Source organism: Mustela lutreola, chromosome 10 (genome assembly GCF_030435805.1).
Source record: "Mustela lutreola isolate mMusLut2 chromosome 10, mMusLut2.pri, whole genome shotgun sequence".
Classification (NCBI taxonomy): Eukaryota; Metazoa; Chordata; class Mammalia; order Carnivora; family Mustelidae; genus Mustela; species Mustela lutreola.
The window spans coordinates 15521901-15537009 of NC_081299.1; the positions used below are offsets into that span (position 1 = coordinate 15521901).

General features: G+C 43.6%; 1 protein-coding gene across 7 annotated transcripts in view; it reads right to left on the reverse strand.

The window, feature by feature from the left end:
• Positions 1-15109, reverse strand: part of USP48 (ubiquitin specific peptidase 48) — a 94605-nt gene that overhangs the window by 63014 nt on the left and 16482 nt on the right. For all 7 annotated transcript variants that reach the window (XM_059135079.1, XM_059135081.1, XM_059135080.1 and 4 more), the window contains exons 2-3: positions 3205-3325; positions 1218-1374 (exon numbers count right to left, since the gene is read on the reverse strand). In XM_059135079.1, the coding sequence (XP_058991062.1) occupies positions 1218-1374; positions 3205-3325 (278 nt within the window). The remainder of the gene's footprint in view (positions 1-1217; positions 1375-3204; positions 3326-15109) is intronic.

Consider the following 15109-nt stretch of genomic DNA (forward strand, 5'->3'; position numbering starts at 1 on the left):
GCCCTGTGGGTTTTTTTTCTTATTTTAAGTAGGCTCCATGCCCAACGTGGTGATCTAACTCAACAACCTCGAGATCAAGAATCGCATGCTCTACCAACTGAGCCAGCCAGGTTGCCCCTTAAGCACTGTGTTTTGAAGCAAAGATTACTGTTAACAAGGACCAAGACTCTAAAGCAATCAATACCCATTGTGTGCAGGGCTGCCAGAAGATACCAGGCTTACAAATCCTCTATTCCCTCCCAGAGTCGAAGACATGAGCATGTGCCCAAACCTCATCACATAAAACACAGCACAAGATTTACAGGTGGGAGCAAGAGTTGAAGTTTCCAACTTGGAGCTCTGATCTATGTAATCTCAGACATTCACTGCCCTCCAACCCCCAGCTTTGAGAACGAGAAAAATCTGGTCTGTTCCATGAAAGTTCCATCTTAAAGAGAAAGCAGCCTCTAGTAGTCCATCTCTAAATAGAAAATAGTATCAATCAGGAATAATCATCCACATACTCTACATGAAATAAACTAAATAATTCCAGTAGGAAGTTTGAAACTGATTCTGTCTAAAAACCCTAAATGGGGGCACCTGGGTGGCTCAGGGTCCTGGGATCGTGCCCCACATCGGGCTCTCTGCTCAGCGGGAGGCCTGCTTCTCCCTCTCCCTACCTCTCTGCCTACTTGTGATCTCTTTGTCTCTGAGTCAAAAACAAAACAAAAAACAAAAAACCCCTAAAGGACTATAGCTGCTATTGGTGACTGATTTTGCCAAGGTTAGTAAATTTCACCTTAAATTTAGAGGGTATCAATGAAGCTGGTGTATTTGGGAATCAGGACAAAAAGATTGCTTGTGGTTACAATGAAGTATTAAGTCTCCCAAGCTAGGGAAAAGAGTAATGCTGTCTCTGCTTTATTGACTTGATTTTTATCAATCGCTACAAATTAATGGGCAACAATCACAGTGTATTACATGGAGAAACTGTAGATGTAATCTAGAAGAAATAATCGAATGGATTTCTTTCACTTGAATATGAGCCATTTCAGTGCCTAAATAATAGATTTACAGAAAAAAGGGACATTATGAATCCTGACAGTATTTACGAAGGACTGACCGCCTACCATGCCCAGCACATAACAAGTCCTCAGAAGTTAGTTTCCAGGGTTTACAAAGTGTTCTAGCTGGCAACATGCTGTGAAGGGAGCCAGCCCCACGGCCATCCCACTAACCTTTCTCTTCTTGGATACCATCTTCCATCATGTAGTCCTTACAGGTGCTTGGACATAAGTATAGTGCTTGCCGCAGCTCCAAGTTGAGAAACCATACTTGAAGAAATGTGTTGACGTAACAAGTAGCGCCAAGGTTAGTGAGGCCCACAAATGAGTTCTACAAAAATACAAAATTTGCAATTACAAAATCAATTTCCCTTTACACAAAAAAAGTACAAGAGGAATTATTTTTTAAATTTCAGATAAAAAAAAAAAAATCTGTTTCCACCACCAACCAACATGGCATAACCACATAAGGCTCTCTTGGCCACAGGTACTTTCATGAAAGCCCCATCTGGGTTGGCTACAGGAGTGGAGAAGACATAGGACAGCTCATCCCTGGTCTTCTAGTCTTCTCTGGCCCCTTACATCTAAAATTGAAATGACAGGCTCCGGGCCAGATCCGTTCTGAACCTGTGTACATAGGGTATTCATCTGCTATAATCCTCAAACTGTCAACATTAGGACAACGACAAAGTAAAATGTCCACAAAAGTTCCTTTCTATCATATAGATCAGGGAGAAATGGAGCAGGGGGAACTGGCAACATACAACTTTTTCCAAAAACTGCAGATTCCTGAACTTACAAAGAATCATTCTTTTTAATACATGGAATATCTTATATAGCTATTTTGTGAGCACCAGGCTTTTTGCTTAGAAAATCTTAAAGGGCGCCTGGGTGGCTCAGTGGGTTAAGCCGCTGCCTTCGGCTCAGGTCATGATCTCAGGGTCCTGGGATCGAGTCCCACATTGGGCTCTCTGCTCAGCAAGGAGCCTGCTTCCCTTCCTCTCTCACTCTCTAATAAATAAATAAATCTTTAAAAAAAAAAAAAAAAAAAAAAAGAAAATCTTAATGTGTATTTTTAAAAAAGTAAAACTACTGGTTACACGTACAATATATAAAAATACAAGCCCAAGGGGTGCCTGGGTAGCTCAATGGGTTAAGCTTCTGCCTTCGGCCCAGGTCATGATCTCAGGGTTCTGGGATCGAGCCCCACATTGGGCTCTCTGCTCAGCAGGGAGCCTGCATCTCCCTTTCTCTGCCTACCTCTCTGCCTACTTATGATCTCTTTCTCTGTGTCAAATAAATAAATAAATAAATAAATAAAATCTTATTGTAAAAAAAACAAAAAAAACAAAAAAAACACAAACCCACACCCCCAAGAAAGCATGGTAATAATAGCACTATGGGAGCTTGCTTGTTTCCTTGATTTACCACTTCTTTAAAGAGACTTTTTTTTTTTTTAAGATTTTATTTATTTATTTGACAGAGATCACAAGTAGGCAGAGAGGCAGGCAGAAAAGAGAGAGAGGGGGAAGCAGGCTCCCTGCTGAGCAGAGAGCCCGATGCCCCAGGACCCTGGAATCATGACCTGAGTCGAAAGCAGAGGCTTTAACCCATTGGGCCACCCAGGCACCCCTAAAGAGACATTTAAAAACGAGTTCAAAATAAAATGCACAATATGAAAGCCAACACAGAATCAGCATTTTTCCCCTCCGCAGAATCAGCATTTAAACTACAACCATCCTCTGAAGGCTTGCTGGATTACATGGCCACCAGATTTAAAAATTACCATTAAAGGGGCGCCTGGGTGGCTCAGTGGTTTAAGCTGCTGCCTTCGGCTCAGGTCATGATCTCAGGGTCCTGGGATCAAGCCCCGCATTGGGCTCTCTGCTCAGCGAGGAGCCTGCTTCCCCCTCTCTCTCTCTCTGCCTGCCTCTCTGCCTACTTGTGATCTCTCTCTGTCAAATATATAAATAAAATCTTAAAAAAAAAAAAATTACCATTAAGAACTATCCCAATTCAAGCAGTTTAAGTTCTACCGCTTATCCTCAAGCTGCAATGGGCTCCCCCCAACCAGTAATAGTTTCTAATTACAGATGAGAAACAAAACAACACAAACCCAGAGGAATACCCCATAGTGATCACTTAAAAAAGGATGGCTTACCTTTTTTCTCCTCTCACAGTTGGGATCATCAATGTTATGGAAACTATTTTCATCTATTTCTCCTAACCAAATATGCTCGCCAATGCCAACCAAGCAATTCGGATTTCCTTTGCAGTTTCGTCTACAAAAAAATGATTATTTGATTAAGAAATGCCATAGTTCCATAAGAAACATGTGGATTACAGCTATAATAGCATACCAGATTTCATCTATTTCTCATCTATAAAATGAGGAGAACGGAGAAGATCAAACACCAAGTTCAATCTGTGAGGCTGTGGGAAAAAAGAACTCATTTACTGCTGAGAGAATTCAAACTGGCAGGACGTTCAGGGAAAAGGACTTTTGCAATCTCTAACGAAACTACACACACAGCTTCCTTTAAACCCAGGAAATTCATTTCTAAGAATTCACCCTGAAGATACACCTCGGAGAGTGCAGAAAAATCTGCACAAATAACGCCTCGGTGACTCATTACAGCAGTGTTTGTAGCTGTGAAACACTGGAAAGCCGAAGGAGCCAACAGGGGACATGGTACCTTGGCCCCATGGAGTCCTAGGAGACCAGAACAGGAAAACCACAGAAAAAACCTCTACGGATTGATGTAGAGTCCGTTTTAGGATGTATGATTAAGAGAGCAACACGCAAAACAGTATCTACAGTATGCTATTTCTTGTGTAAGAAAGATGGGGGAGTAAGAACATACCCGTGTATCTGCTCATCTGAACACAAAGAAACCAAAAGGTTAAGCCAGAGGCCAATAAAAGTGGTTACCTTCCGAACACGAGTGGGGATGAGGGTAAAAACTGGAGGGGTGTGTGACACTTTTCTGAACATACTGTTCCATACACTGCTGAACTGGGGGGCCTCTGTGAATGTGACACACGTGTACACAGACACACACACGTTAAGGATGGGGAGGGGGACCCTGAATCCAAGACAAACACATTTCAATTAAGTAACGTATCCACAATGAAGGGAAGGAGGGTGAGGAACTAACCCAAGGAACCTGATGCAGATACCAGCAAGCTCTCGTAGTAATATCCTCAGACTAAAGATAAAAGGTAGAAATACCAAATCTGGGGCGCCTGGGTGGCTCAGTGGGTTAAGCCGCTGCCTTCGGCTCAGGTCATGATCCCAGGGTCCTGGGATCAAGTCCCGCATCGGGCTCTCTGCTTAGCAGGGAGCCTGCTTCCTCCTCTCTCTCTGCCTGCCTCTCCGTCTGCTTGTGATTTCTGCCTGTCAAATAAATAAATAAAATCTTTAAAAAAAAATAAATAAATAAATAAATTTAAAAAAAAAAAAAAAAAAGAAATACCAAATCTTTATGACTTCCTTTTCGTAACAATTCTAAAAAACCACTTTCCTTATATTCTATACTTAAACAAATAAGGAAATATATTGAGGATAAAGGAAACCAAGGTTCGGAAAGTTACAAAGAGAAAGGGAGGAAGAAGAAAATGAAGCTTGTAGTACTGGGTCAGGAGTAACAGACATAAGCCTAAACTTGCAGGTAGACTAGGGTTGCCTGATAAACCACAGAACAGTAGTTACTTGAATTAAAGATAAATAATAAATTTATATCAAAAAATATTTGTTGAAGGGTGCCTCCATGGCTCAGTAGGGTAAGGGTCTGCCTTTGGCTCAGGTCATGATCCTGGAGTCACTTCCGGCTCCCTGTCTGCTTCTCCCTCTGCCTCTGTCCCGCTCCATGCTCCTTCTGTCTTTCTGTCTCATGAATAAATAAATACAATCTTTAAAAAAAAAAACATTGCTTGGGACGCCTGGGTAACTCCATCAGTTAAGTGGCTACCTTTGGCTCAGGTCATGATCCCAGCGTCCTGGGATCCAGCCCCACATCAGGCTCCTTGGTCAGCAGGGAGTCTGCTTCTCTCTCTGCCTGCCACTCCCCCTGCTTGTGTGCCTCTCTCTCTCTGATTAAAAAAAAAAAAAAAAGATTGCTATTGAAGAAAATAAAAATATTTGTTGTCTAAAATTTAAATGTAATTAATGGCCTTTTATCAGGTGAGGGTGTATAAGCAATTGTGTGAGCACTCCTAGCAACCAGGCCTTGATTTCTAAGTATGCTGCACTCAAAGAACCCAGGGCTCCTGGGAAAACAGCTGATTCCACGCTGGCTGGACAGAGTACAAGATGAACATGGAACATCTATTTTGCTATGCCCCCAAAATAAGGATGTACTCAAAGGATGATGGGGGACACGTTTAAAGGACAGTTTGAGGGGGACTCCCTGTGGCAAAATCAGAAACAATGAGAGGCGAATTAATGACAGGATTATGATCTACTGAGGAAACAGGAACCCACAGTGAAATGGATGAATGGGGAATGGGAAAGTCCTTCCTTAGAGAAAAAAGTTAATTGTCAAAGTAGAAGAAAATTAGAAAACCAGCATTAGGCATCCATCAGATTAATCCAAGAATCAAGCAAGCATCATTGATGGATGCTGGCAGAGGCAAGTCTGTCGAGTGGAGTGTAGGGGAGTAATGAAATATCTACATAGTCTCAAAGTATCTTAGCACAGGATGTCCATGAATTATGAAAGGAAAGACAGTAACTTTCAGTGAAGAGAGCTGGCCAACACTTCACCAAAAGATCAGTTATAGTGGTGGGTTCCTGCTGCTATGTCACTGGTGAGATGGTCTGGCCAACGTAACAGCCTCAACCTAATCATGAGGCAGCATCACACAAACCCACCATGATAAGCTTTCTACGTTCCAAAAACATCAATGTCATGAGATAAAGACTGAACGGTCCTTTCAGATTGAAAAAGACTAAAAAGAGACAACTGGCTACAGCACACAAGCTTGGATTTTCTTTTGCCTTCACAAAGGATCTATTCGTTCTGAATGCTTCAAAAGCTTGGCTAAAGCTTTATGGATAGCAGTGAAAGACTGGAAACATCAATGTCCATCAAGAATTAACTGATAGGAGCACCTGGGTGGCTCAGTGGACTAAGCCTCTCCCTTTGGCTCAAGTCATGATCTCAGGGTCCTGGGATCGAGCCCCGCATTGTGCTCTCTGCTCAGAAGGGAGCCTGCTTCCGTTCTCTCTCTCTGCCTACTTTTGATCTCTATGTCAAATAAATAAAATAAAATCTCTAAAAAAAATCATTCTTCTTTGGACAAAAATAATTTTTCTCTTCTAGCGAAAGAAGATACAAAGAAACAAACAAAACAAAAAACAGGATTCAGAATCAGGAGAGTAAACTAAAATCTTTTCTTTGAAGCAGGGTAAGGATTTACTAAGAAGATTCTTTTAACAAAAAAATGACAGCTAGGGATGCCTGGGTGGCTCAGTCGCTTAAGCATCTGCCTTCAACCTGGGTCATGATCTTGGGGTCCTAGGATGGAGTCTCCTGTTGGGCTCTTTGCTCATCCGGGAGCCTGCTTCTCCCTCTACCTCTCCCAAGCTCCCCCCTACCCTGCTTATGCTGACAAGTAAAAAAAATAAAAAATTAATTAAAAAAAAAAAAAGACAGATAGCAGCACTGAACTCAGGTTCCTTACGATGGAAAAGACAGTATTGCCAGCTGGAGTAAAAACATACCTCTCAATACCAGTAGGTACTCATTCTTTCAAATCTGCTTTTTGAAATGTCAAATCTCCTTTGTTCCTTCTGCTCTTGAACAGGAAAGTGCGAAGACTTTTTCACAGGATTTGGCTGTGGGGACAAGCAGCACTCTCCTATGGCGTCCACCCACACCTCATTCTCAGAAGATGGTTTTGTTTTTTTGGTTTTTTTTTTTTAAGATTTTATTTCTTTATTTGACACAGAGAGAGAGAGCACAAGCAGGGGGAAGCAGCACAGGGAGAGAGAGAAGCAGGCCCCCCGCCCAGCAGGAAGCCTGATGCCCATGGGACTCAATCCCAAGACCCTGGGATCATGACTGAGCTGAAGGCAGAGGCTTAACACACGGAGCCCCCCAGGAGCCCCTCAGAAGATGGTTCTTGTGAACCATTTGGATTTTACTCTTCTGCTCCCAAAAGCAAAAGAGAAACATGAAAGCAGGCTCTCTGGAGTGCCTGGCTGGCTCAATCAGAGAAGCGTCTGACTCCTGATCTCGGGGACAGGAGGTTGAGCCCCATCTTGGGCATAGAATTTACTGAAAATAATTTTTAAAAACACCTTCATTTGCCTCCAGAATCAACTACATCTACCTATCTCTCCAGGCTAAACACCCTTCCTTCTCTCTCCCAGTCTCTTTCTCTCTGGTCATTCTGAACTTTAAAAAAAAAAAAGTACTTTCTTCTTGTCCCCACTGCCCCCTACCAACCCCAAATCTTGTACACTCAACTTGGTCCAAGCTGGCTCCAGCTACGGCCTAAAAATTCCATAAAACAGGGTTTCTTTTTAACTTTGAAAAGACTTCCAAAACTGATGTGAGAAGTTGAAAGCAATTTCATTAATTGCCTCTAGAGTGCTGGCATTGTTTTTTGTTTGCACACGTCTTCTTAAATTAATTGCCGGCCACATATTACTGAATTAAGTGTTCGGTCAGCTAGAACACCATCACCGTGTAGATGAGATGAAGCAGGGATAAGGCAGCAGCCCCAGGCAGAACCCATGCATTACAGGTCTCTAGAGCCACACTTCCAGGTAAGAGCCAATGGCAGTGCTTGCAATAAAAGCATTTAAGCTAATGGATTAAAGCTTTCCACACAGCGGCTAAGCCTTCTGCACAGGAGCCCAGCATTTTGTTTGTTCTCTTGTTTGGAGAAGCACAGAATCTACTTAAGAGGCATAAATCGTGAAAACATTTCTAATTACAAGCTATTACTCCCAAGCCAACCTAACCAACAGAGGAGAACACCAACACAGAAGCAAGACACCCTACAGAAGAGAACCTCTCCCATTCATCACTCGCCAGTGCCCTGAACGTCACTTGATCCACGGGAGGAGTAGCCATGGTTGTCAGGTATCATTTCTCATCATGTTTGTACCAATTTTCTAATAGCAGAAAAGTGTTTCTGCACACTTATTTCTGTCAAAGTGTAAAAAGAAATCAAGAAGGCTAAGTGTTCTAAGATAAAGGACAGGCACACATGTCTGCATAGAAAGACAACCTGTTTACCAGGTAAATACCCCAGCCAGCTTGTCCCCTTTATATCACCTACTTGGCCAAAGAAACTACTGCTTAGAAATCAAGTAACTCAATTTTACACATCACAAGTGTCCCTGATTTAATCTGAAAAGTGATGCCACTCAGCTTCTCTGAAATAGAAACTTCTACAACCTTGTAACGAACCGTATCTTCTACCCACTCCCCACAAGTCTTCTTCCCAGAAATCCTTCCTTCTACCTACAGGGCGATCAGAGAACCAAATCACAAAAACCAAGCCCGAAGGGCATTCAGCCTGGTTCTTCCCTTGGCTCTGGCCTACTCTCTCATCTCATATACACTTCTACATTGGTTGGTTTAAGAAGAAGGGCCCCTCAGTCGGCAGAGCATGAAATTTGATCTCAGGTTGTGAGTTCGAGCCCCAGACTAGGTCTAGAGATTTTAAAAAGCGGGGGGGGGGGGGGGGGGGGTAGGGCCTGGATGGCCCCATTGGTTAAGCAACAGCATTCTGCTCAGGTCATGATCCTGGAGTCCAGCACTGGGCTCCCTGCTCAGCAGGGAGTCTGCTTCTCCCTCTGACCCTCTCCCCTCTCATGCTCTCTCTCACAAGTAAATAAATAAAATCTTTAAAAAAAAAGTGTTTGTTTTATGTGGCAGATGCCTACTACTGTGTTATTTATTGTATGTGCCAAGTTTCCTCTCTCATCTACCCCTGCCCTATAGGCCCTTTAGGCCCTTTTTCTGAGAACAAACTTCCTCAGGTCCCGTGGTTCTAGAAAAGGACTTCAACTACCACCATTTTGACCCTGAACTTTATAACTGAGAAATCCTTTCCATCTTATCTCTTTATCTCAGGCATAAGATCTGAGGGGCAAAGCATCCCCCATGGGCCCCATTCTCTCACCCAAGGAATAAGAACTTCCCAAGGCCAGCAAAACGCCACTCATGACAATGGACTTCACCTTCATTGCCCACCTGCAATCTCTGCCTCACATTTTCCTTCTATAAATCTGGAAGTATTTTTGGTATGTGGTAGATAGTCTTTGAGACCCTAGTCCCCTATCTTCTGGAGGCTGGCCTCACTAAAATAAATTCCTTTCCCGTTTCACCACCACTGTGTCTCTGCCTTTGGATTTTGTCAGTGGTGAGTGCCCAAGCCTGGTCTGTCTGGGAACCCTGGAGCCAGCCACTCTTGCCCGCCCCCCACCCCACCCCCGCTCTGGCTACACTAGCAAGAGCTGCTAAGATGCAGCCCCAATCTGTCACCGAAACACAAAATCTCACAAGATCTTTCAAAGTGAGGGATGTGGGGAAAAACAACATTGGTACCTCTTAGGTGGCAGGAGACACTTCTGGATGGTGTGGGACTTGGGGAACTCGGCTGTCTAGGAAGCAATCAACATGCTGATTTGCACGAGAAGCAGAAACAGATGGAGGTTCCAGACACACTCCCTGGCCCACCTATGTCCCTGCCTTATCCATGACTTACTTGTTTAAACTTCCCTGAATTTTAAAACCAAACAAAAAAAAAACCTCCTGAAAAAAATTTTTTAAAGATTTTATTTGACAGAGAGGACAGCAAGAGAGGGAACACAAGCAGGGGGAGTGGGAGAGGGAGAAGCAGGCTTCCTGCTGAGCAGGGAGCCCAACGTGGGGCTCAGCCCCAGAACTCTGGGATCATAACCTCAGCTGAAGGCAGATGCTTAACAAATGAGCCACCCAGGCGCCCACCTCTTGAAATTTCTTTTTTTTTTTTCTTTTTTTTTTAAAGATTTTATTTATTTATTTGACAGAGAGAAATCACAAGTAGGCAGAGAGGGAGGCAGAGAGAGAGAGAGGAGGAAGCAGGTTCCCTGCTGAGCAGAGAGCCCGATGCGGGACTCGATCCCAGGACCCTGAGATCATGACCTGAGCCAAAGGCAGCAGCTTAACCACTGAGCCACCCAGGCGCCCACCTCTTGAAATTTCTTAACTGAGCTATTTTTCTTTTCTTTTCTTTTCTTTCTTTTTTTTTTTTTTTTAAAGATTTTATTTATTTATTTGACAGAGAAATTACAAGTAGTCGGAGAGGCAGGCAGAGAGAGAGAGAAGCAGGCTCCCTGCTGAGCAGAGAGCCCGATGTGGGACTCGATCCCAGGAACCTGAGATCATGACCTGAGCCGAAGGCAGCGGCTTAACCCACCCAGCCACCCAGGCACCCCAACTGAGCTATTTTTCTTATGGCTATGCTAGTTCCAAGTTCGTATCACCTGTGTCGAGGAGTAACAAATATGAACTAAAGCTTTTTCTATTGCCAACACTCCAAAAAAGCCAATTCAGTCTCTCTCGGGCCTTTTTCTTTTCTTTTCTTTTTAAAATATTTTATTTATTTGACAGAGAGAGAGAGAAGAGAGAGCAAGAGAGGTAACACAAGCAGGGGGAGGGGGAGAAGGAGAAGCAGGCTTCCCACCAAGCAGGGAGCTCACCCAGTGCAGAGCTCAATTCCAGGTCTGGGATAATGACCCAAGCCGAAGGCAGATACCCAACTGAGAAACCCAGGCACCCCTCCAGACCTAATTCCTTTTTTTTTTTTTTTTTTTTTTTAAAGATTTTTATTTATTTATTTGACAGACAGAGATCACAGATAGGCAGAGAGACAGGCAGAGAGAGAGGAGGAAGCAGGCTCCCTGTGGAGCAGAGAGCCCGATGCTGGGCTCCATCCCAGGACCCTGGGAATCATGACCTGAGCCGAAGGCAGAGGCTTTAATCCACTGAGCCACCCAGGGGCCCCCAGACCTAATTCTTAAAGTGGTTGTCTCCTCCTCTAAACTTTCTTACAGGACTAGTTAACAAACAAAGGGAAAACACTCCAATCCAAAGAAATGCAAAGTTAAAATAGTCATGAAAGAGATCTTTTCTTATCCAATCAGCAAAAACTCCCCAGTGACGAAACAAGGTAAAGTGAGAGCCATTGTGCACTCACTGCCAATGTGCTGAATAACAAAACACACGCCTTTGGAAAAACATGAAAATGGCTCAAAATATTAAATGACACCAACATTTTCCTTCAATAATTCTACTCCTGGGCATATATTCACAGAATACACAACACTGTGGTCATGAAAAAACGATGAATCCCAATGGGTACTTTTTCCAGAACCGTGTGACAGAAGAACACCAAGCGGCTGAAGTGGTAGACAAGGGACAGGTTCCAAAATGTCTGGTATGACATGCTAAGCAGCTGGGACATGACTCGCCAGCACAACACCTTGGCAGCAGTCCCAGTGGAGGATGCCATCCTAAACCAGTTTAGCGGCAATGAGAATGGAAGAAAGCTAAATTCAAGTTTATCAATGAGAGAAAATCAACAGGACCTGGGGACCCCTTAGATGGTGGGGGAAAGAAGGGAAGAAGGGGCGCCTGGGTAACTCCATCAGTTAAATGTCTGCCTTAGGTTCAGTCCATGATCCCAGGGCTGGGATTACGCCCCTCGGGATCCCTGGCTCAACCGGGAGCCTGCTTCTCCCTCTCCCTCTGCCCCTCCCCCTGCCTGAGCTCGCTCACTCTCTCAAATAAATAAATAAAAAAGCTGGGGGGGGGGGTTTCCTGCAGTGATGCCTAAAGCTGTAAAGAATGAAAATAACTTTCCATAAATCAAAAACTGTTTAGCTGGGGACTGGAAAAACAACAGGCTAGGTATCTAGGGTACAAACCACTGACTTTCTCTCATACTAACCACAGTAAGAGATCAAAGTTTGAGCTGTTCTGACAGATCTCCAAGGATCTGTCATTTAAGAGTATCTTCCAACAAAATGGAAAAAATTTAAAGCCAGCGATTCGTAATTGTTATGCAGCTGAAAAAAAAATTATTTGACTAGGAGAGGGGGTGGGGCTCCAACCCCAGCAGTCATTTAAAACAGCTATTCCTTTGCTGTTCCTCATCATCTTTTAGTTCCTTAGCTCTTAGGAACATCACTTCACACAGACCGCCCAGGCTTGCAAACTTCCTTCCCTGCTTCAAGTGAAGATCGGACTACACCGAGAAACTTCGCCTAATGCATCACACACCTGCAAAACAATCTGTTACACGTATAATATAGACTTACTGGTCTTCACATCCTTCGACCCAGAACTACCATTTTCAAGAATGCATCCTAAGCACAGACATCAACAAACACTTTCAAAGATAATCATCACTATTTAGACACAAGCTACTTGCCCAATCACAGGAAAGACACCAGTGTTGTTTACAACAGACTGTTTCGAAACAAGCTACCTGCCCAACCACAGGGACAATGTTAAAGGGGAGGCAGCAGAGTGCAGTGAAGGAATACTACGCAGCCATTATAACTCTTTTCCGACAATACTCTGAGACTTGTGACCTTGTTCAAGACAGAATTCTAAATAAACAGGATACAAAGTTATCCATTACGACTCTAATTTTTCCAAGGGGAAGGGAGTGATGTTTTAATTTCTTTTTTTTTAAACAGTTTTGAGGGGTGCCTGGGTGGGCTGGGCTTCTGCCTTTGGCTCAGGTTATGATCTCAGGGTCCTGGGATCGAGCCCTGCATCTGGCTCTCTGCTCAGTGGGGAGCCTGATCACCACCACCCCACCCCCCCGGCTCTGTGCCTACTTGTGATCTCTTTTTGTGTGTCAAATAAATAAATAAAATCTTAAAGGAAAAAAAAAGGTTTTGAAAAAAGTAATCACAAGGGAAATTAGAAAATACTTTGAAATGAATAGAATGTACCAAAAATTGTGAGATGCAGCTCAATTAGTGGTTAGAGGGGAATTTCTAGCATTAAATGTTTAGACAGACTGATCAATCCATATTTTAAAAAACCAGCCTCTGGGGTCCTTGGCTGTCTCAGACGGTAGAGCACATGACTCTTGATCGCAGGCTGGTAGTATGAGGCACATGTGTGGGGTAATAGTTTACTTAAAATTAAAAAAAAAAAAAAAAAAGCAAATACAAGCCAGCCCCAAACCATATATACCCCAGTTCTTAGTTATGACAAATTTCAGGAACATCAAATCAGCAAATGTTGACAGATACTTTACATTCTGGTCATTCAGTTACTCTGAATCCCCTTAGAAACTCATGTCTATAAAACATGTGAGTAATACATGCGGCGGTATGACTATTCTGCTTCTCTGACCTCCAGTGAGAGCAGAAGTTAATGCAAACAAGGGACTAGGGCCAGTCTGGATGCTCAGAGAGCGGCTGCATGGCGGTTTCAAGCTGCCAACAATAAATGGTCACTAGACAGGTCACGACACAACAGGAGTTAACAGTAAACACTATCATTTTCTATAACCCAAACCTACCATCTCATAAAAGCAACTAGACTTCACAGGGTGACACATTCTGTCCCACAGAGATGCCCACATAATTATCGGGCCAGAGAATGATGAAATGAAAGACCACATCCTAGGCATCAAACAAGGGCTCACAGCCCAGGAGGTGACAAGTAAAAGGAGAGCTTCCGAGACATAAATGCAGCGGTGGCATCAAGCATGGGACCCCGAAGCGGAGATCCCACAGGACGGAAGGCAGTCCTGTGAAGGTGAAAGTCTCCAAGGGCACTCAGGAACTCAACCCACGTGCGACACGAACTAAAGAGCATTCTGGGCGGACAGCTCATGGACCCGGAAGGCTGGAGGAGCAAGCTAGAGAAAATGGATGCCGGCTCACCTGCCATGCTCCAAGACCGAAGGAGGTCTTCCTACCACGGCAGGTCAGCACAGCTGGCGGCTCTGCCGAGAGGAAGACAGGAAGGCCAAGGAGGCTGCAGAAGTCAGGGGCTCCGCTCGCAGAAGACCGCAAATACTGAGAGAAGAGCTTGGACTTCATCCAGCAAGCAAGAAGGAGCCAGTTTAAGGTTTCCGAAAAGAAAACTAACTGTGGGGCGCCTGGGCAGCTCAGTTGGTTATGTGTCTGCCTTTGGCCTGGGTCACGATCCCAGGATCCGGGGACAGAGCCCACATCAGGCTCCCTGCTTGCAGGGAAATTGCTTCTCCCTCTCCTCCTCACTCATGCTCTCTCCAAATAAAATCTTAAAAAAAAAAAAAGAATCAGATTTTCACTGCAGAAAGATTCTCTAATTGTGCTTCTCAACCACAGTGCCTTCTAAGAATCACCTGAAGATTCCACAAGTTTTTCATTGTCAATAAACACCATTCTTATAAAGCTCTTCCTGCTTCTTAGTAAGACAAGTTTTAAGCCTCTAAGGTTATTTTTTTTAAATTTTAAGTCCTGACTGTGTGTGTGTGTGTGTGTGTGTGTGTATAAGAGACAGAAAGACCAATGAGAGAATTCAAAGGGGGTGCAGTAGTAATGAAGAGATCAGAAGTGAGGATGGGAAATGTAAGAAGCTGGACCAGATAAGAGGTCAAATCAACAGCACTTATCACTGTTCAGTTTTTGTGTGGTGAGGGGAAAAATGAAATCAGGTTTTTATGAATGCAGCTGCATTTAAAATCTTTTAAAAGAAAAACAGAAATCACAAATGCTTTGAGGATACTCACATCTAGAATTCTGTAAAATGTTCATTCACTTAACAACCTGATTTCATTTGAAATTCTGATTTCTGGTCAAAAGGATCCAAACCAGCCCATAGCAAACAGGACAGATAAGGTATGAGGATCCTGGCTTACCATGTTTTGTAAAGTGCAGTTACACCATTCTGAGGTTGGATGACTGGCTCTATAGCAGCTTTTTCGTTTGAGGGTCTCAAGGTTAGAACTTTCACCGAAAGTTTCTTTCTTCCATCCTTCTAAGATGCAAGCTTGCTATAAAACATTTGGCAGTAATTAGGGGCACCTGAGTGGCTCAGTGGGTTAAAGCC